This window comes from Typopeltis vanoorti, chromosome 4, assembly GCF_054136105.1.
Source record: "Typopeltis vanoorti isolate ZY-2024b chromosome 4, IOZ_Tvanoo_1.0, whole genome shotgun sequence".
Lineage (NCBI taxonomy): Eukaryota > Metazoa > Arthropoda > Arachnida > Uropygi > Thelyphonidae > Typopeltis > Typopeltis vanoorti.
The window spans coordinates 15728962-15751019 of NC_143552.1; the positions used below are offsets into that span (position 1 = coordinate 15728962).

The window sequence follows — 22058 nt, forward strand, 5'->3', positions numbered from 1 at the left end:
AGGCAAAACGCAAATGTGATTCAAAATGGCAATGACCATAATATCCCAATTGCGCAATCTGTGAGTGCAACAAGAGGATCTTGCTATTTGAGCTGAGGATCTCGTGATAATAGTCACCCAGATTTTTGGTAGATCGAAGCAATCAAATTTCTTTAGATTAGGCAAGTGTTGTATAGCTGACAGATTCTGTATGGTGGAGCCGAGGTTTTTTTTTTATTTTTATTTTTTTTTATTTATTTATTTATATATATATATCTCATACAGATCCCAATTATCTTACATGTTCGGAATTTTGGCTGTTCTTCCGGATTGACCGAAATATATAAATTTGAAGGAGCAAAGAATATTGGAGAAATCAGGATGATCATGACAAAGGAGATATTTTGGTAAACATATGTCAGTAGCCAATTCAATTGGTAAAACATGAAAGGATAAGTAAATTTTTGTTGATTTCTTGAACGGGGAAAACGATTAGCTAAAAAGTGTCAGTCACATGTTGCATTTTTTTGTTTATTTGCCAAAGTTTTAACACCAGCATAATACTGAGAGAAGTAATAGCATCGTAGGTAGGGGATATACCTACTATTTTGAGTAAGTGTGCTGTAGACTATAAAGAATAAAGAACTATTGAATAGCTAGATAACTTGAGTGCAAGAAAAGGCAGACAACAGATTTCCTTTTTCAAAGGTAAAATGGATCTTGGCTGTTCTAATGCTTAAAATGTTTCTAGCATATCCAAGCCAAGTGAAAGTGGAGTTTTCAAAGTATTCCATGAACTTATTCGTGATGGAAAGAGAGAGAGAGAGAGAGACTTTAGTTTCTTTGCAGGTTTTTCATACCAAGTAAAATAACGAAAAAGTGAATATGAGTAATGCAGATTAGCGATTAGTGACATAGAAAAGGAATCAAGTTCTGTGGTTTCTTTTATTGGACATTTTTACCAAAAATGGAGGCTAAATGAAGCACACCATAATATCGATATCTTTCAGGGTTATGTCAATCAAGCAAGAATTGAAGTAGTGCACAGTTGTTAACGTGGGAGGAAGTGTCGACAGTAATGAGAGAGTCCTTATCAGTGGTACACCCAGAGGGGGGGGGAAGGGCCCCTGGCACCCTCAAAGAAAAAGAAAAAAACACTAGAAAATTTTCAAAAAATCTTTTCCTATTTAAAATTCATTTTGTTATTTATATTGTGTCTTGTCTTCTATTTCTATACTACTTCTGAATTAGCGATCATTGCAGACGCTCAGTCATAGGTCGTATGCGATGCATAGTGTGTATTCTCAAATCGTCTACTCAACCTCGTCACCCAACCCCAAGATTAAATTCCAAATGCGTCACTGGCCCTTATGCTGAGCTATTGACCTGTTTATAAGTGGGGAATAAATACAGTCGACTATGGATGATTTCAACAGTGTGTTCAAGTTTATTTGCCTTTGATAATCAATCCATAAATTCGCGTGTCTAAGATTATATGGCTTCACTTTTTGAATAGTTTCTTGTGGGCAGGATATAACAATATCTAATACATGGAGGAAGTGGATTAGCATCCACTTCCTCCATGTGTTCAGACAACGACCAAGCATAGTCGAAACGGACCGCACCCCGTCAACCCCCTTTTCCCCCCTCTAAAAATCAGTTGCGCCACTCTGACTTTAGCCCCGATTTTGAATACGACAGAACTGACTGGTTTCTCAAATCTCAGGTGTTAATCAATAGAAATATAGCCAAACTTACTTGTATAAGACGTGAATCGGTATTCCTAAGACAGCCTGTCAGGACCCAGATCGCCGTCGTATGAGAAGGCTAGAATGGACAAAGAGAACTTCTCCTGTGCAATAATTGACCAAAGCATTTAATCTAGGTTGTTTCCGACCATATCTCATCGAACTATGCGCAGAGAATTAAAGAGGATTGATATTAGCAGTTGCAGGCCTATACAAAAATCACTGATTTCTGCCAAGAACAGGAAAGTTCGTCTACAGTGTAGTCGGGAACATCGTGACTGGACACTGAAACATTGGCGGTAGTCCAATAATGCAATCAACCCATTTGCCTTGTAAACACAATCAAGTTTTCTGAAGGAGGGGTCGTGCTTTAGGGAATGTTGTGTTGGTAAGGAACGGGTCACTGATATTTCTATAAGGTCAGGTGTCCTCCAAGAAATATCTAAACATTGTTTGCTAATCAAGTCTATCTTGTAATGTTGACTTTTTATACAGCAGGTAAGGGTTGTTTCATGAACGACAATGCTATTGTTTATAGAGCAGGAATTGTTCAGTAAACAAGATAACAATTTCCACCGTATTCTATGGCTACCACAAGGCCTTTTCTGAACCCTGTTCATTGAGAATGTATGGCGCATGTTAAAAAAACGGTCTTGAAGCAAAGTTTTACTCCATCAAATCAACCATCACAGATAAAGGACTGTCTGATGAATGCCTGCTCCGCTGTAGACGTATATGCAACCCAACACCTTGTGGAATCTATGTCAAAGTGATTGTGTTGTGATTCGGACTAAAGAAGAGCCAACAGGGAAGTAAATAAAAGTTTCTAATCGAGTGGCCGGTATGTGTACATTCGCTATAGCAAACCACGAAATTCTGGCCTACTCAGCTGAGAACCGACATAATCATAGATTAAGTTACTCAAAACATGCTAAATCACAAACCTAATGTTAAATTTGAACATATATTCCAATTGTGTTCTGAGGGTTTTTTGCATTTCCAAATCAATTGAAACTTTTTTCCTCAAACGTCTGGGATATTCTTATTTTCAATAATTATAAAATCATTAGATTATTAAGTATTATTCAATTAATATGAGGTGTTTTTTTACATCACTTATGTTCTGTTATTTTCAGATTTAAATATTTGGAACTTCTTTTATCAAAAAAGAAAAAAAATCAGCTAATGCCTTTTTATACCCGTATATAGGGAGTAAGTTTAGCCCATCTAACTTTTTGGAGACTGAGTGGTCAGTTCAATCTCCACTAGCAGCCAATCAGAGATAGCTGGCCCAAGGCTATCACTAATTCAGTGGCACACAGTGAAGAGAGAAGGCTTAACAAGTGCCGCCATCTCGTGGTCCCTAACCCTGACACAATATATTTAATATCTGAAATAATGTGGGTTCTACGGTCGATTTTCTTGAGTTTACGTAACGAAAAACCCGAGTTTCCGGGAGAAAAAATCCGCTTGCCGTGCCACAGATTGACTAACTTGGAAACCAGTCAAAAAATGGCTTAGAAAAATTTCCTCTAGTCGACGACTAGATTCGCAACAAAGACTTCCTAGGTGCGATCAAGCGCCGTGGTGTGCAAACGCCACATCCAATGACTACACAAGCTCTGGCTACTTCTTTTAAGAGAATAATTATTATTATTATTCATATATTCTTGTGTATGTATGTATGTGTTTCTAGTGAGCTGTGTGTCATAAACTCGTCCCATTCCTTTCGAAATCATTGGTAGAGCTTAGGTTAGCTATTGTTAACAGCAGCTGGTGACAGACTCCCCCCACCCTTCATGAAGTTTGTTAAGCTAAAGAAGCTCTGGCTGCTTGCTCCCTTTCAGGGGAAAAAAGGAGTTATAAGTTTCATTTCAATTTTATACAGATTTGACAGTACTCACAAAAAAAAGCAATAGAGTTAGCAAAATTATTTTGCTAACTCTATTGCTTGCAAAACCTGCTTTGCAAACGCTATTCTACAATATGCTATGAAATATTTCCCGAACATCTAGAAGTTTTGTCTTTTAAGAAACAGTAAAAACAAAGCTGTTTCAAAGAAGTGGCGTAATTGAAATGAGAGGAATATCAGAAATTTGTTTGGTAGATTTTATGCTGTAAGGTAAATGGATATTGAACATCAGCTGGCACTATTCTTGTGTGTTCAAAGAAAAGATTGGAATAATTTGCAGCTTGTGTAAAATTGGTGATTTTTATCTCTTTTATTGTGATGTTCCGTTAGATAATTAATATCTTATGGTATATTAGAGTAGATTATTCTGTTTTTAGTGTATTTAGTGTTTTATAACACATTTTTGTCAAGATATTGCTATAATAAATATAGTTTAAAGTTGCGCCAACAATGCACAAGAAACGTAACGCAAAAATGAGTCGAGAACAAGAAGGCTTGCCTCGCTGTAGATTATTGAAGATATTGAGGAGGTTATTGAAAATGACTTGACTTCCAAAATAGGGAAATTAAAGCAGATTATTAGAAATGCTGCCCGGGAATTACATAAAGTCGAAAGGCATTTAAATGAACATAAGGAGGAAAAGAAAAGTAAGTAGAAAATAAGAAACAACGAAGCACAGAATCAGGTAAGTCGGTAAGTAGCGAAAATCAGCTAACTTTGTAAGCAGAAGGATGTTATTTGGTATGCCGACTATCATAAAACATGCTATTGATGAGCCATTGATAACTTCTAGTTTTCCAGTAGCAAAAATTAAAAATTTAAAGCAAGGAATTGAAAAACAGAAAAGAAAGGTACATGAGATCATAATTGTAGTAGGTAACTAGCGATAAGTTCAGTATGAGAAGGGACATGAAATGTTTACTGGAAGAGGTGAGAGTGAAGAGTGAGAAAGTGAAAAATAGCAAGTATAATATCTCGATACCTTAAAATTGAATGAATTAAGAAGAAGGGATAGGATGGCAAACGATCCCATGCATAGGCTGTGTAAAGGAATGCGAGCTTTAGGATGTGTGGTGTGAGTTTGAGGGAAGATTAGATTTATATAAGTGGGACTGCCTACACCTGAATCCGTTTGGCATCAGGAGACTTAAAAAACTAATAACTATTATGAGATCTAACAAAAAGAGTCAGAGAAACTAAATTGTAATGGGAGGAATGGTTAGCATGTGTGTGTAAAAACGACAGTGTTAGGTAACTGTGTTAATGAAGGAAATGGGCATCATCATGGGAATAAATACGAGGAGAGAAAGGTTTCGACTTTGTGTTCATCCCGTTCAGATAACTTGAATCCAGTTAGTGTTAAGGCCTATGATTGTAGTACCCATAATAGTATTTCATGTGGCAGTAAATTTAAAGCCATGTGGTGCGAGGTGGAATCTAACAACATCAATTGAATAGTGAGATGTTATTACAGATCTGGTGGATCGGTTGCTACTGATGAATAAATGCATCTCCAAATATAGAGGATGGGCACCAATAGAGTAATCATAATGAGAGCATGGGCCAATTAAGCCGACTGGGAGGTCCTATCAGTAAAATTTAGAGTGCCGATAACATTATTTTTTATATCGGGAAAATTTGACGGCATTTCTTTTGCAGCCTGATGTATGTGTGTGCGGCAGTAGAGAATTTGTCTTTACCGTCTATTAAAAGTAGTAGAAACTGTTCCAATTGATCATCGAAATGCGTAATAATATCTAAATCGTTCTTATAGAAATCTTTTAATTTTTCCACATAATTCTGGGTCCCTGGTCAGACACCGGTTGATCCCCCTCTGAATGGAAGACTTTAATTATCCAAATATTGATTGGCTAGTGGTAAAATTTCATAAGAAGAATAAAACTGAAGTTATTGAGCTGTTGCAAGACAACGTCTTCAAGCAGCATGTGACAGAAAGAACTCGAAGTCACTGAGTGTTAGATTTGATTATAGTGTAAGAGGGTGTTTTAGTTAAAGACAATTATTCTGCCTCCAATGGTGACAGTGATCATGCGGTATTCACTTGGGAAGTGACTAAGTTTATAAATGTTCCATTCAGAAAAGGTCAAATGCATAAATCAGGAAATTAGGACCAACTGAAGAGTATTTCAATTCAAGTGAATGGTATCGGTTGTGGGATGGGATGAATATCGATAGTGTGCGGAAAGCATTTAAAAAATACTTAGATGATGATGATGATGATGCGAGAGTTCGAAGAATAAATAAGGTAGGAGTCAAATGGATGCGTAATCTTATTAAGCAAGAGATTCGTAAGAAACGAATGATAAGTAAGGAATACCGTATGCATAAGGATGATGTGCGATATGAAAATTACAAGCAGCAGGCTAGAATAGTCACAACTATTTTACATAAAGCTAAGTCTGAGTATGAAAATGAAATTGGCTCTGTGAGCTAAAAACAACCCATAAGAATTCTATCCTTATGCTGTAAGTAAAAGAAAAAAGAATATGAAAGAATAAATCTTCTGAATGCAGATTGTGTGAGTGTGACAAATGCAAAAGAAGTTGTTCAACTAATGAGTGCCAGTCTTGCTAAAAGCTATCAACTGGTGCATGCAACATTGAGTTCACTGCTCTATCTCTTCACTGAAGGGAAGAAACTCAAGTGTAAGGATGAGGTATTAGAGCTGTTGCACAAACTGAATAAGAATTCAGTAATAGGGACTGATGGGATATCAACACCCGTTCTAAAAGAGTGTTCAGCTAAACTGGATATTCCTTCGACAAGGCTATATAACTTAAGTCTTAGAACAGGGATGAAAACAGAAAGAATGCATGGTAATCCCATTACTGAATGGTGGGTCAAAGACCGATGTATCCATCTATCCACCAATTTGTATCTCAGGAGTAATAATGGTGAAGATTTTGGAAAAATTGGTTGGGTCTTGCAATCAGAAATAGATTGATAGTGAATCTCTACTTTGCAATGAACAGCAGGAGTATATTAAGGGAATGTCATATTTTAGTAATTTGCTCACATTCTCTAATAATGTTACCACTGAACTAAACAACGAGAATACATACACCATGATACTTTTGGATTTTGTTAAGGATTTTGACAGAATACAGCATGGTAGATTGTTGCGTTAATTGAAGAATATTGGTTTGGATTATAGAATATTAGCGTGGATAAGAGGATGGCTGACTAATAGATATCAAAAAGTGGTATATGGGGCATGTGAATTTGCAAAATTTAAGGTAACCAGTCTTGTACCACATGGATCAGTGCTTGGTCCACTGTTACTCAATCTATACATTAAGCTATGATATTGGGAATGACTTAACAAGCGACATATAGCTATTTGCTGATGATACAAAGATTGGTAAGGTAATCAGGTATGCTGCTGATCCGCAGTACTTGCAGAATGATTTGAATAGGCTGGAGTTGTGGGCATGAAAAATGGATGTTAGTTCAATATCAGTAAATGTAAAGTCATTGACTTCGGCGTGATTAGATATTCAATGTCGTATTATATTGGTGGGATTATGCTAGAAGAAACTGATGAGGCTATGGATCTTGGAGTGTTAGTACATAGGAAGTTGAAGTTCAGGGACCATGTGGCAAAGCTTGCAAACACAACACAAAAGATAATTGCAATGATGAAACTATATTTCACATGTAACGATAAGGATGTAATTTTGTTTCTTTACAAAGCCTTGATAAAACCTCACTTGGACTCTTGTGCGCATGTCAGGTCTCCAGGTTTCCATTGTGATTCTGACACAGTGGAGAGAGTGCAAAGGAGAGTGTTAAAATGATATCACGATTGTGGAATACTGATTATAAAGACAGATTGAGAATTTGTAGACTGCAGACACTAGCAAACATGCGAAAAATGGATGATATTATTGTCTTTCATACTTTTGAAAGGATCATACAGACTTTCAGTTGATGTATGGAGGCCACATACTACACGCACCAACTATCATACTTATTTTATTGATGGTGATGAACGGACAAGAGGGCCTCCTTGGAAGATAAGAATGAATGCCGCTAATAATGTGTGTTGAAACTTAACGTGACAAAATGTAAGGTTATGCATTTTGGGGTGAAAAGATTAGCAGCAGTATACCACATTGGTGGAACTGTACTCCAGCAGATTGATGAGGCCAGGGACTTGGGAGTGTTGGTGGATAGGGATACGAAGTTTAGGGGGCACATTGCAAAAGTAGCTAAATCAGCTCATCAACTCACTTGGTTGTTGAAAAATACCTTAACGAGCAGACACAAGCAAGTTATTCTACCTCTTTACCGAGCCTTGATAAGACCTCATCTCGATTACTGTACCCAGATTGGGTCACCTCGGTTTCTTCTTGATGGGGAGGAGGTGGAGAGGATCCAGAGGTGAGTGACTAAGATGATAGTCGGTCTATGGAATGAACCATATGAGAACAGGTTGAAGATTTGGTTGCAGAAATTAGTTGATAGGCAGAAGAGGGGAGATATAATTGAGACGTTCAAATTGCTAAAGGGTTTCTATAGGATTAATTCAGAAGATATTTGTGAGATCAGGACTGGTGGTGGGAGAACAAGGGGACACCTATGGAAGCTGGGCAAGAGTGTGGTTAGCAGGGGTGTTAGAGTTGGGTTCTTTGCTTTTAGAGTGGTAAATGAGTGGAATAAGTTTCCAGAGTCTGTTGTGGGTGCTATGACAGTGAGTGAGTTCAAGGGAAGGTATGATAGATACTGTGAGAATGTCGTATAGTTGTGTGGACATGATGTTTAGGCCCTCCCTCGATGAGTCTAAGGACTCTCTGGAGTCGCCCGTAATAATAATAATAATAATAATAATAAATAAACGGTTTGAGGCTAGGGTTGTTGTTTGGATGTTGTTTGTGCAAAGCAGTGTAAATGATTTCAAGAATAAGTATGATAGCTGGTGTGTAGTAGTATGTCCTCCTTCGATGAGTTCCTGACTCCCTGTAAGTCTCTCTTAATAATAATAATAATAATAATAATAATAATAATAATAAAGTGTGGATTTCAGTTTTGTAGAATGGATTTAGAGGGACTTTTTTATTTTGAAAGTTCACTAGAAATGCTCGAAGTGCATTCTAAGTTAGACTGGTCATGAGAGGTTATAAAATTTTCGTAAAGTACAGAGTCTCAAGTGCTATGTAAAGTCCTGTGAGAAATAGTGTCATGATAAAAATCGAAAAACAAAATAAATAAAATGTATGATAAAATATATGTGTTCATTCCAAGAATGGTTTGGCTTTTAAATTGTGTTTAAAAGGCTAATTTAAAACATTAGCAATAGTATTATGATCTGGAAAGCTATATGATACTTGCAAGTAATAAGATAGGATTGTGTGTTCATCCTCGACGTTTATAAGGTATTCCTGCGTTTACGACATCTGATAGTCAAAATTTCAAGACACTGTTTAAGATGTGTGTTGAAACTTTTAATTAATACGCCCTACATTTGTTGAATGAAGGAGAGGAAGGAAACTATGAATAGGAATTTTGGATGCAATTGGTACTTTTAGAGGGAAGGGTGTGAATGAAAGTTTACAGAGTCCTGGGTATTCTGACGCTGGTCTGAACATCTGTCGAGAGGAAGCCACTACGATGCATTAAACGAGAACCTGCAATTCTTTTGACAGGGTGGATCAACTATCATATGTTTGGCACCCCCTATGATAGTCTCATAGCAGGTCTTTCTACAGTATGAGATCAAATGTCTTGTTAAGAGCCATAACAAGAGTTTCTCTACTGACTTGTGTCTCCTGTAAGGTAATGTTGGCGATTTGTTGTGGATCAAATATGGTGAAATACATATTATTGGCTCAGAGGTGGTGAAAAATTTGGCTACTGATGGATTGTGATGAACGGTCTGTCATTGACCTGTACATCCTTTTTTTATTGGTCTGAATATATAGGCTTACGTCCAACTTTAGGATAGATTCCATAGGAAAGCAGAAGAATGTTAAGACAATATCGGATTGATGTTAATTTTGGAGCACAAATTTTGACCACTAGTAGGAAAATACCATTCGAACCAGGAGACATGTTTGTTTACAAGTTATTTGGACATTTTTTCCATAATTTTTTCGTTATTTAAGATTTCAGAAGTCAGTTTTATCTTTGTGATAAGTTTCAACGTTTTCAAATGAAATACTGCTTGAAGGTTTTTATTTAAGTTTATGTCTATATAGCCATAAACTTAAATACATCATTTCTGTGTAGAAATGGTGTTTGATTCTATAACCCTGGTCAGGCAAAAAAAAAAAAAAACATGATAAGTTTGATTTTTATTGTCGACTAGAGCAGCGCTTCCCAAACTGGGGCCGTTAGTTTTTTTTTGACGGGGTCGTGAAATAGTGAAAAAACAAATATAAAATGTTTTAAGACTAACGGTGCCATGTCGAATGTGTAAGATGCTAAAATGTAATATTTGCATTTGTTTTGCAATATTCGCTGTGTATGTTTTGTATTGAATGTAAATACAATAAATATTATAATAATATATGTATGTATTACGATTTTTTTTTTTCGATGGGGACGTGAAATTTTTTAATTTTTCCAAAGGGGGCCTTTACATCCATTAGTTTGGGAAGCACTGGACTAGAGTAGAGTCGATTATTGGTACAAATAAGTGTCCCCCTTTTGGAAACCCGAGTTTTAATCTCCACAGCTCAAGAAATATCGACTGATGTATTCATACTAATTAAGAGAATAATATATACCGTTCAGAGCTAAAAAAACATGAGATGGCGGTACTTGTCTGCAATATTGAGTTCTTGAATGCTCATCAATATTTGACTGCTAAAGATGAAGGTTGACTGCTCACCGACCTCTCCTCAAACCAAGGGCTAAATGGCCTCGGTTATTCCCTCTGGGGAATAAAAGGTGTTAGATTATTATATTTATTTATTTTATATATATATATATATATATATATATATATTTTTTTTTTTTTCTAAAAACCTTGGTATTTCAGGGTCTAGCTACTCACTGAGGAGGCCTCAAAAAAGGTTGAAACCGGTCTGGGTAGTGACCCCCCCCACCACCCATAATGTATAACAGTATACATATCTTATTGAGATGTGTTTTAGGAAATACTAAGAATAATTATCAGAGCTTTACCCACCTTTACAATGAGTTGCCCTGGTGTTGTAACATCTTTAGACTTGAACTTTGTTTCAGGTGCAAACTTAATTGTTTGCATACTTGGGATTAGGAGTTAAAATAACCAAGTCTATAAAATTACTTGGTTATCCTTATATATATATATATATATATATACAGGGTGTTCGGGATAAATTTGACATATTTATAATTAATTATATTTTTCCGTAAGTTACATGTATTAACACACACTTCTCTTCATTTAAAAGTTTGGACCCTTCTTCATTCATATACAAGATGTCAGAAAGGATGGATAGCTGGAACCCACCTGAATCATGGAAGAGAATAACTTGTATCATGATGATTCGTGCCCGCCATCAAAATAAGGATATTACGACTGCTGCCCAATGCTCCCTGAATACAGTAAAAACAATCAGGCATGAACTAGAGACTTGCAATGGTGACTACGAGGATGTAGCAAGAAGAAAGATCCCTAGCAGACGATCTGATTGCGTTCGTACAGCAGAATTCCTCGCAAATCTGCAGGAACAGGTGTTGAAGAACCCTGGCATTGGAATTCGGGCTTTGTTCGTGGAGTTGCTAACTGTAGTCAAGCCCTGGATAACAAGGGTAGCCAATGGTAGGCCGTATGTATGGCAGCAGGATTCAGCCCCTTGCCACACCTCTGGGAAAAGTCAAAAATGGTTGTCTGAAAATTTCTACGACTTCACCAGTCCAAATGTTTGGCCTCCAAACTCCCCAGACTTTAACCCATGGATTATTTTGTATGGGGCGCAGTTGAAAAAGACACCAATCGCACTTCCAGTAATACAAAAGCCCAGTTAATGGATAAAATTAAAACAGTTTTTGCGGCCCTTCCCAGGGAGACTGTAGCATCAGCTTGTTCGAGGTTCCGAAGCAGAATTGAAGCTGTGATCGATGCTAATGGTGGTTATTTTGAGTAAATCTTGTTGATAGTATTGTAATTAACTCTGCCTGTAATGTTTTTTTGTCAATTCATTAAATTTAATAGATACAAAGAAGATTTTCTTTTTCCTTACGAAACTGTCAAATTTATCCCGAACACCCTGTATATATATATATATATATTTATATATATATATAAAATTACTTGGTATCCTTGGTATATATATATATATATATATATATATATATATATATATATATACCAAGGATACCAAGTAATTTTATAAACTTGGTTTTTTTTACTCCTTCTCGCAAGTAAGCAAAACAGTTAAGTTTGTGCCTGAACGTAGTTCATGTCTAAAGGTAGTGCAACACCAGGGCAACTCGTTGTAAAGGTGGGTAAAGCTCTGATAATTATTCTTAGTATTTCCCATAATGTAAAACACATCTCAATAAGATATGTATACTGTTATACATTATGGGTGGGGGGGGGTCACTACCCAGACCGGTTTCAACTTTTTTTGAGGCCTCCTCAGTGAGCAGCTAGACCCTGAAATACCAAGGTTTTTAGAAATATATATATATATATATAATAAATATAATACTCTAACACCTTTTATTACCCGAAGGGAATAACCGAGGACATTTAACCCTAGGTTTGTTTTTAATAAAAATCTCTGGAGGAGATTTTTATTAAAAATAAAAACACCTTTTTGCAACTTGTATAGGTAAAGGTGATAAGGCTCCGTATTACTAAAACCTTGGTATTTAGGGTCTAGCTACTCACTGAAGTGACCTCAATAAAGGTTGAAACCGGTCTGTGTAGTGACCCCACCCATAATGCATTGCAGTATACATCTTCTAGTGAGATGTGCTTTACATTATGGGAAAATACTAAGAATAGTGATCAGAGCTTTACCCACTTTTACAATGAGTTGCCCTGGTGTTGTAACATCTTTAGACTTGAACTTTGTTTCAGGTGCAAACTTAATTGTTTGCATACTTGGGATTAGGAGTTAAAATAACCAAGTCTATAAAATTATTTAGTTATCCTAATATACAATATCCCCAAGTTAAAAAATTTATTATATATATATATATTATTATTATTATTATTATTATTATTATTATTTTCGGGCTACTTCAGGGAGTCCTTAGACTCATCGAGGGAGGCCCTAAACATCATGTCCACACAACTATATGACATTCTCACAGTATCTATCATACCTTGCCTTGAACTTGCTCACTATCATAGCACCCACAACAGACTCTGGCAGCTTATTCGACCCATTTACCACTCTAAAAGTAAAGAACCCAGCTCTAACACCACTGCTAACTGCACTCTTGCCCACCTTCCATAGGTGTCCCCTAGTTCTCCCACCACCACCACCAGTCCTGATCTCAAAAATATCTTCTGAATTAATCTTATAGAATACTTTTAGCAATTTGAATGTCTCAATCACATCTCCCCTTTTCCGCCTATCAACCAGTTTCTGCTACCCACAAATCATCAACCTGTTCTCATATCTTAGTCACTCGCCTCTGGATCCTCTCCACCTCCTCCCCATCAAGAAGAAACCGAGGTGACCAAATCTGGGCACAGTAATCAAGATGAGGTCTTATCAAGGCTCGGTAGAGAGGAACCATAACTTGCTTGTCTCTGCTCGTTAAGGTATTTTTCAACAACCAAGTGAGTTGATGAGCTGATTTAGCTACTTTCGCAATGTGCCCCCTAAACTTCATCTCCCTATCCACCAACACTCCCAAGTCCTCATCAATCTCTTGGAGTACAGTTCCACCCATGTGGAACTGTACTCCAAGTCATTAATGTCATGCGCTTCCATCTCAGTATGGTATCGCTGATTGTTCATCCTGAACGGCCCAATTTATCAACAATTTGCCGAAAAAAATAGATCTGCAACATGGCATCTCATCACAATGCCTCTTTCAAACTCCATCAGTTCCCTTCTCTCAACATTTCACCAGGACGCAGTTGCACTGACTTGGTACGATGCACGTTGCCCGTCGCATGGGGTGTTTGTTGTCTTCATATAAAATCTGAATAGTGTTTAAATTTCAGTGACTTTTGTATTTTCTGGCCTTGGGTAAATGCTTTTTTTATTTATTTTTATTTTATTTTTTTAGCGAGCTAGTTTTATGCGTGATCCTATATCTTCGTTTAAGAGAGTTGGCAACATTAATGAAAATAACTTTCGGCACTTGGTGGGAGCTTTAAATTTAATTTTCTTGGTCTGCTGTTGCCATTTCGTATCATTAAGTTTCTGTGCATCTCATGAATCATAAGCATAGTAACATATTTTTCTCATTCTTCAATTGCCATTTTATTATTAAGAAAATGTATCTACTCTGTTATTGAGATCGACAGTGAAAAATGGAGTCTTCAGATAATTCCACGGATCGGAAGTTTATAAACTTTACTGAACTTACAAATATTTTGATTGGTCCAAATAAAATGGCGAGAGAAAATATAATAATTCCGCCATTTATAATTCCACACAAAATAAAATCAAGGGAGGAGGTTATGGTCGAGGCAGCTTTCGAAAGCTGTGCTTTTAAAACTGCTATGAGTTGTGTTTTGGGTAAGTACGTATATACACACATAAATACAGTTAACCCTTGACATTATTAATCCACTTTTCTTCCCTGGCATAAGAAGAATTCATTTCGCCATGTACAGGTTATTTTTCACGGAAAGGGAAAATATACCCCAGTCAAATTTTATATGGAATTTCTAGAAAACCGACACGCAAACGCAGTCTGCCTGTTTTGCAGATGATGTGTTGTCTATTTGGTCTAGGCACATCAACATACATTTTTAGCGCATTAAGAATATACAAAACTTTATTTCACTATAGAAAAAGAAACTGCTTTTTTCTTCCTAGATACACTAGTTCATGACTATCAAATACGTAATACTCCTTTTTTTTTTAATTTAAAAAAAATACCAAGGAACTTATATAAACATTCATTGTTTATATAAGTTTATATATTTGCTACAGAACTCAGTTATTTTTGTGACATGTTTTTTCTCCTATAATTACACAACAAAATTATTTGCATCCCCTATATATATGGAGTATGTCTAAAAAGATAAATATAATTCTCATTCCATTTTCAAACTACACATTCAGCTAGCAGCCATCATTCTCTGAAAGATCAGCTTCATCACTTCCTGGCACATATAAGGTTCCTTAAGACAAGATCTGAACATCCACATTGGAGAATAAGAAAATTATATTCACAATCTGTATGGCAATTCAGAACTGGCAAACAATGCTTTGGGATAATCCTTCATACAGGACTGAATAGAAGACAACTATGCTGCAAAGAAGTCACCCTAGGTTTGAGAAACTGCTGTTAGAATGAGCATCAGCTATAAAACATTCACACTAACATCAATTAGAGTGGCTGCATTAATTTTTCATCTAAGCCCACATTTTTAGCTTGACTTCAATAAATATCTGAATTATAGAATTATTTTTATCTGGCTGCTAGAGGGCACATTGATGGGATGTTAGGTTATATGCAGTAATACTTTGAATTATTTCTACAGCACTAATTCAATATTATATTTTACTGCAGTTGTAATTTGTGCTCAGAAGATGGTAGTTTGCAATTTAGTGAAATATTAGTAACTCAGTGAATTATTTAATTTGTTCCTCTAGTGTTGTTTATATAACTGAGGACTTCTTAATTTCATTGCTACAAAAATAATACAGTATTATCACATTTTTCATAAAAAATCTATTCTCATAAACCTCCTGTTTCAAATATTTGTTAAAAAATCCTTGTAATAGTTATTCATAGTCCACTTTATACTTACTAAACAGCCAATTCTTCATTCATCCTTTCTTCCTTTGAACAATGTATATATGTTAAGAAAACTATATACTATATTGCCTGTTTAAATGCTTGATGTTATCAGTCTTTTTTTTTTTTTTTTTAATCATAATCATCCATATATCCATGATGCAAGTATATTATATTTTCTTTCTTTCTTTCTTTATTTTTTTACATGACTCTTATTCCTTGAAAGTTTGTAAACCTGTAATACAGTAGCACTGCGAACTTATGATCTTTTTTGTATTTCATAATCCAGAAACCTTGCTCTGGAAACTGTGATCATTATCACCATTCTTTTGCCATATTGCCCACTGTCACACAATCTGTTTCTATATAACCACATCATGGTTTCTAATTTTGTTTTACACATCATTTTACCCATGTCTGTAAATCTTGGTAAGGCAGCTCCTGCCCATTCTATTTTCTTTTGGAGTGTCATTTCCTGTGCAAGTCACAGTTAAGCTTATATTTAGCTGGTTCTCCATCTGATTCTGACTAAGGATGGGTAGTCATATATATAACCATCATATATCCATGATGCAAGTATATTATATTTTCTTTCTTTATTTATTTTTTTACATGACTCTTATTCCTTGAAAGTTTGTAAACCTGTAATACAGTAGCACTGCGAACTTATGATCTTTTTTGTATTTCATAATCCAGAAACCTTGCTCTGGAAACTGTGATCATTATCACCATTCTTTTGCCATATTGCCCACTGTCACACAATCTGTTTCTATATAACCACATCATGATTTCTAATTTTGTATTACACATCATTTTACCCATGTCTGTAAATCTTGGTAAGGCAGCTCCTGCCCATTCTATTTTCTTTTGGAGTGTCATTTCCTGTGCAAGTCACAGTTAAGCTTATATTTAGCTGGTTCTCCATCTGATTCTGACTAAGGATGGGTAGTCATATATAGAGGCATTATCTTTTTTTGATTGTATTCTGTCCTATGCACTACTACTGCTTTCCCTTTCTTTGACATAAAGTAATTTTTGTATTGTGTGAAATCGAAGGGCTTGAAGTTCTACTGAAGAAATGGTTGAATTTAATTTACATTATTCAGTATAAGCACATCAATCCATAATTTGTTGATATTATCATTAGAAAGGCCCAGAATATGTGTTATTTGCTACATGTGAAGTCTTGTCAAGTATTATTGAGTGGTGGAGACAGAGTTGTAGAGTAGATGCTCTCCCTCGATGAGTCTTTGGACTCCCTGGAGGTGTCGAGTAATAATAATAATAAATAATAATAATTACTATTATCATTGTTATTATTATTACCATTACACCGGTATCTCCATGAAGTCAGAAGACTCATGAAAGGCCTACACCAACCATGATTCATACAGCACCCATCTCTCACAGCACTCACAACTACTTCTGGCAATCCATTCTACCCACTCACCTCTAAAAAAAAAAAATAAATAAATCTTGTCCATACACCCTTAATAACTATGCTCTTAAACAACTCAAGGGTTGATCCCCCAGTTCTCTCCGTTCATCATGTATTGAAAATTTTATTTTTTGTTAATCCTATAGATCCCTTTAGTAAATTACAAGTTTCTCTCATGTCCTCTCTTTTCTTGTCAATCACACTTGGTACCTTACACACCTTCAGTCTATCCATATAGGGAGCATTCCATAAACCTGTTACTAGCTTGGCCATTCATTTCTGGATCTTCTCCACTACCTCTTGATCCCCAAGAAACTCGGGTGACCAAATCAGGTGCACAGTAGTCGAGATGCAGCCAAATCATAGCGTTATAAAGAGTGATGATAAGAGATGATGAGCTATTTTGCCAACTTTTGCATGGCCTCTGAACTTCAACTCTGTCCATCATCACCACCAGATCCCTAGCCTCATCTGTTTTTTGCAATCTATTGTAGTACCATGAATGTGATACACAATTTGTAATCTTTTCATCTCATGAAAAAGTGCTTCTCATTAAGCACATAACCTTACATTTTGCAACATTAAATTGCAACATTATTCTTTACCCACATTGCCAATTTTTTAAAATCATCCTGCAGTATGATTTAAATAAATTGGCAGTCTAAGAAATATGTATCACCTTTATCAGCTGTTGCCCTTCCCGGCTTTGCATCACCAGCAAACAAATGTATATGTCCCCCTTAAATCATTCCCTATATTTTTAATATACAAATTAAAGCATAGTGGCTTTAATTAAAATTAAAGCATAGTGGCATGTGTGTGTCTAAAGCATAGTGGCCCTAGTATACTAAACCTTGGGGCATTCCACTAGTCACCCTCATTCTCCTAGATTCCACTCCACCATATACTACTCTCTGGTGTGTGTGTGTGTCTATCAGTCTCCTCCTCTCCCATGCCTCCAGCATCTTCACATCCATCCATTCCTATTTACTTCAGTTTATGTAATAGTTTTCATGCAGTGATATGTGAAATGCCTTTGCAAAGGGCAGCAATATCATGTTATAGCCATTTCCTATATGATTCTGTCAACCTATTATAAAATATGAGTAAATTACTAAGGCAGATCTACCTTTTACAAAGCCATGCTACCCACACACAGTATATTATATTCCTATCCACTCATTCCTGGATTTTACCTGTAACCAACTTTTCCAATACTTGAACCAGTATGTCTGAGATATTAATTGATCTGTAATTTGCTATTTTTGTCTTGGATTCACCTTTATCTAATGTTAATAACTTTAACTATCTTATCCTCTTTTCATCCCCTTGTCACTGTGACAGAGCTAAAACTTAAACAATTTTGCCAGAGGCACTGCAAGTTCTGTTGCACCTTATCATAGCACATGGGCCGACATGCCATCCATTCCACATGTATTCATATTGATATTTTTCAATATGCTGAGCATCTTACAATTATAAATCTATCTCACTTCTCACATCAATGTTTCATCAGCAACTGCAAAATATCAGGGGTGTCTCATCTACCTGGATGAGACACCCCTGCAAAACAATCACCCAGCAACTCAGCCATCTCTTTTGTCTCCATCACCTCCCCACTCTCCACCATTGACAATGATATTCCCATAATCATTTTCCCTCCACTTACTACATAGCATAAAAAGCTTCCTTCTTTGGACTTATCCTAGCATGCCCAACCAATTTTCTACTCACAATCTGATTTACCCTTCCTTACCATACCCTACAAGTTGCTCTTTGCTCAGTTCTTCTCTGGGCATGTCTATCACCCTTTTCTTCATATTCCCCACACAATGTTTTCTTTTTTTGCAGCTCCTGCTTTATGTTGGTTTATCCTCCTGACCCTGGGTATACAGTCAAGGTATACCAGCTTGAGTTTTACATGAAGCAGTTAGGGAATTGTCAATGCCATGCCTTTGACCATATTGTTTAATCTAAGTCTCAGCTCTAGGTTAGTCCTAAGGTGGTGGAAAGAGGGGAAAATTACATGAAGGAGGCTCCAATACTGATGCAAATTACTTACCTTATCAGCATATCAAGAGTTGCCAAAGTATTGGAGAAATTGAAGCAAAATACAGGAATGGACAGATGGAAATTGGATACTGTATGGGGGGGGGGATCACATTTTATAATACAGTGACATTTGAGTTGGATAAAGGTAATGTTTACAGTGATATTGCTGGACTTTATAAAGGCCTTTGATGGGATACCCCCTGAAATTCTAATAATTAAACTGCAGCACATGGGGATGGATGTGAGGTTGGTGAGATGGATAGGAGGGTGGCTGATGGAGAGATATCAGAGAGCAGTTTATTCAAGAGTCCAAAAGAAGGCCTGGACTAGTGGCATGCTGCATGGTTCTGTTCTTGGACTGCTACTGTTTAATTTGTTTACTAACGATATAGGAAAGGATCTGAGAGGAACTGTTCAGTTATTTGCCTATGATGCAAAGTTGGGTAGAGCAATAGTTAATACAGCTGATGTCACAATTTTGCAGGATGATTTAGATAGATTAGCAGACTGGGTAAAGGAGAATGGATATCAGTTTAATGTAGCAAAGTGTAAGGTTATGCATTTTGGGTAAAAAGATTGCCAGTTGTATACCACATCGGCAGAACTGTGCTCCAGGAAATTGACGAAGCCAGAGACTTGGGAGTGTTAGTGGATAGGGAGTTAAAAGTTTAGGGGTACAAAGTGGAAGGAACGAGGTCATTTTGGTTTAGTTATTTGTAACTGCAGGGAAGAGACTTGTCGAGTTTTATGCAGAGAAATCTTTGTTTGTTGCTAACACCTGCTTTAAACAGCACAAATGGAGATTGTATGCAGGGATATCACCTGATAGAAAATACAGAAATCAAAGTGACTATATAATTGGACAAAGACGATGGAGAAGTGCAATTCAGTCTGTCAAGACTTTTCCAGGTGCGGACTGTGGAACAGGCCATGAATTATTAGTGGCTAAGATACATATGAAATTACGGAAACTGAAAACATCACAAATGTCGATCAGATATGATTTTGGAAACATACCGGCTGAATACAATATTAGTATACAGAACAGATTCAACGCACTCAATTTGATGAAAGAGAACCAAATGAAATATGGGAAGAGATTAAAGATATAATTAAAACAGAAGCAAAGATGAATATTTCAAGTTTGTAAGAAGATAAAGTTTAAATGGCTGTCAGTAGATGCCATCAAAACTACTCAGGAAAGGAGGAAAATGAAGGCCACAGGATATTTGCAGGAAGTTCGGCATTTGAATGCAGAGTTTCAACGACAAGTCAGAAGAGACAAGGAAAAATACTTTAACCAGGAATGCCAACAAATAGAAGACCAAAACAGGAAAGGAAAAACAAGAGATCATTTCAAAAAGATCAGGGAACTGACAGGCAATTTAGTGTCAAGGTGACATTTTTGAAAAGTAAACACAAAGGATATTTTATAGAAGCTGCAGACATCAAAGAAAGATGGAAAAAGTAGAAGCCCTTTACAAAAAGGACTCCAAAATTGCTGAGAAATTTGAAGAACAGGATTATACACAGGAGCCAGGTATGGAGATACGACTGGAGAGTGAAGTGAGGTGGACACTGCAACAGCTATCCAGTAAGAAAGCACCAGGAAGGGATGGAATACCTATTGAGTTGTTCAAAGCCCTGGGAGAAGAGGCAGTTAAAATTTTAACAGCTCTATGTCAACAAATTTGGATCACAACTACATGGCCTAGGGAATGGAAAAAATCAGTTCATATACCTTTATTGAAGAAAGGCGATGCAAGAGAGTGTGAAAATTACAGAACAATAGCACTGATTTCTCATGCAAGTAAAGTCTTACTTATCATTCAGAAAAGAAGAACCATTCATGAAGAGCGAAATGCCTATTCATCTGGCATTTCGAAAAGGCAGACGAACAAGAGATCAGATCGCCAATGTGAGATGGATAATAGAAAGAGCACAAGAATATCAAAGTATGTCTATCTTTGTTTCCTTGATTATAGTAAGGCTTTTGATTCTGTAGATCATGTGAAACTGTGGAATATGTAAAAACAATGGGAGTACCAGAGCATTTCATTATCCTTCTGAGGAATCATTATAATAAGCTACTGTCTGAACAGATCTTGGAGAAACTGAATATTTCACAATAGGTTAAGAGGTGTGACAAGAATGTATTTTATCTTCATACATGTTTAACTTGTACAGCGAATACATTTTAAGAATAGCAGGGCTGGAGGAGTCTTCAGTTGGAATTAAAATTGGAAGAAATCTTAATAATTTGAGGTATGCAGATGATACCACCAAATGCATAAATGCAAAGAAGATTTGGAAGAACTTATTATGAAAGTTAAAGAAAAAAGTGCTAAATATGGCCTTAAACTTAACCTCAAAAAGACAAAAGTTATGGCAACATGTAAACTTAATGATTTTGAAGTAGATGGGGAGAAAATGGAGGAAGTTAACAGTTTTGTGTCCCTATGATCCCGAATTGATAAAGATGGATATTGTACTGAAGAAGTTAGAAGAAGATTATTACTCGGAAAGAAAGCAATGACAAATTTAAGCAAGATCTTTAAAGATAAAGCTATTAACCTCGCAACAAAAATCAGAATCATGAAAGCAATGGTATTCCCTGTGGTATTGTATGGATGTGAAAGTTGGACCCTGAGAAAGAGTGAAACGCTTACTAAGAATACCATGGACTGCAAAGCAAACCAATAAATCAGTGATAGACAGAATGAAGCCAGATTGCTCCCTCAAAGCTATGATCATCAAGCAAAAATTGTCATACTTTGGAATATTATACGAGCAAATGACAGTCTGGAGAAGATGATGATGCTTGCTAAAGTTGATAGAAGAAGAGGAAGACCAAGAATTAGATGGGTGGATGGAGTTAAAGAATCAACTGGAATGCACCTGGAAATTCTGAAAGATATGGCCAGGGGAAGATTTGAACAGAGAGTGTATGTTCATAGAATCACCAGGAGTCGAAAACGACTCGATGGAACATAATAACAACAACACGTTATGGTACAATGCAGTTAGATCATGTTGACT

At 36.3% G+C, this 22058-nt stretch overlaps 1 protein-coding gene across 1 annotated transcript in view; it reads left to right on the forward strand.

The window, feature by feature from the left end:
* The first annotated feature begins 13896 nt into the window (after nt 1-13896).
* LOC150107126 (mitochondrial import inner membrane translocase subunit Tim22) overlaps nt 13897-22058 on the forward strand; it is a 45145-nt gene continuing 36983 nt past the window's right edge. Inside the window, exon 1 of the mRNA XM_090391015.1 lies at nt 13897-14298. Within this exon, the coding sequence (XP_090247141.1) occupies nt 14091-14298 (208 nt within the window). The 5' untranslated portion in view covers nt 13897-14090. The remainder of the gene's footprint in view (nt 14299-22058) is intronic.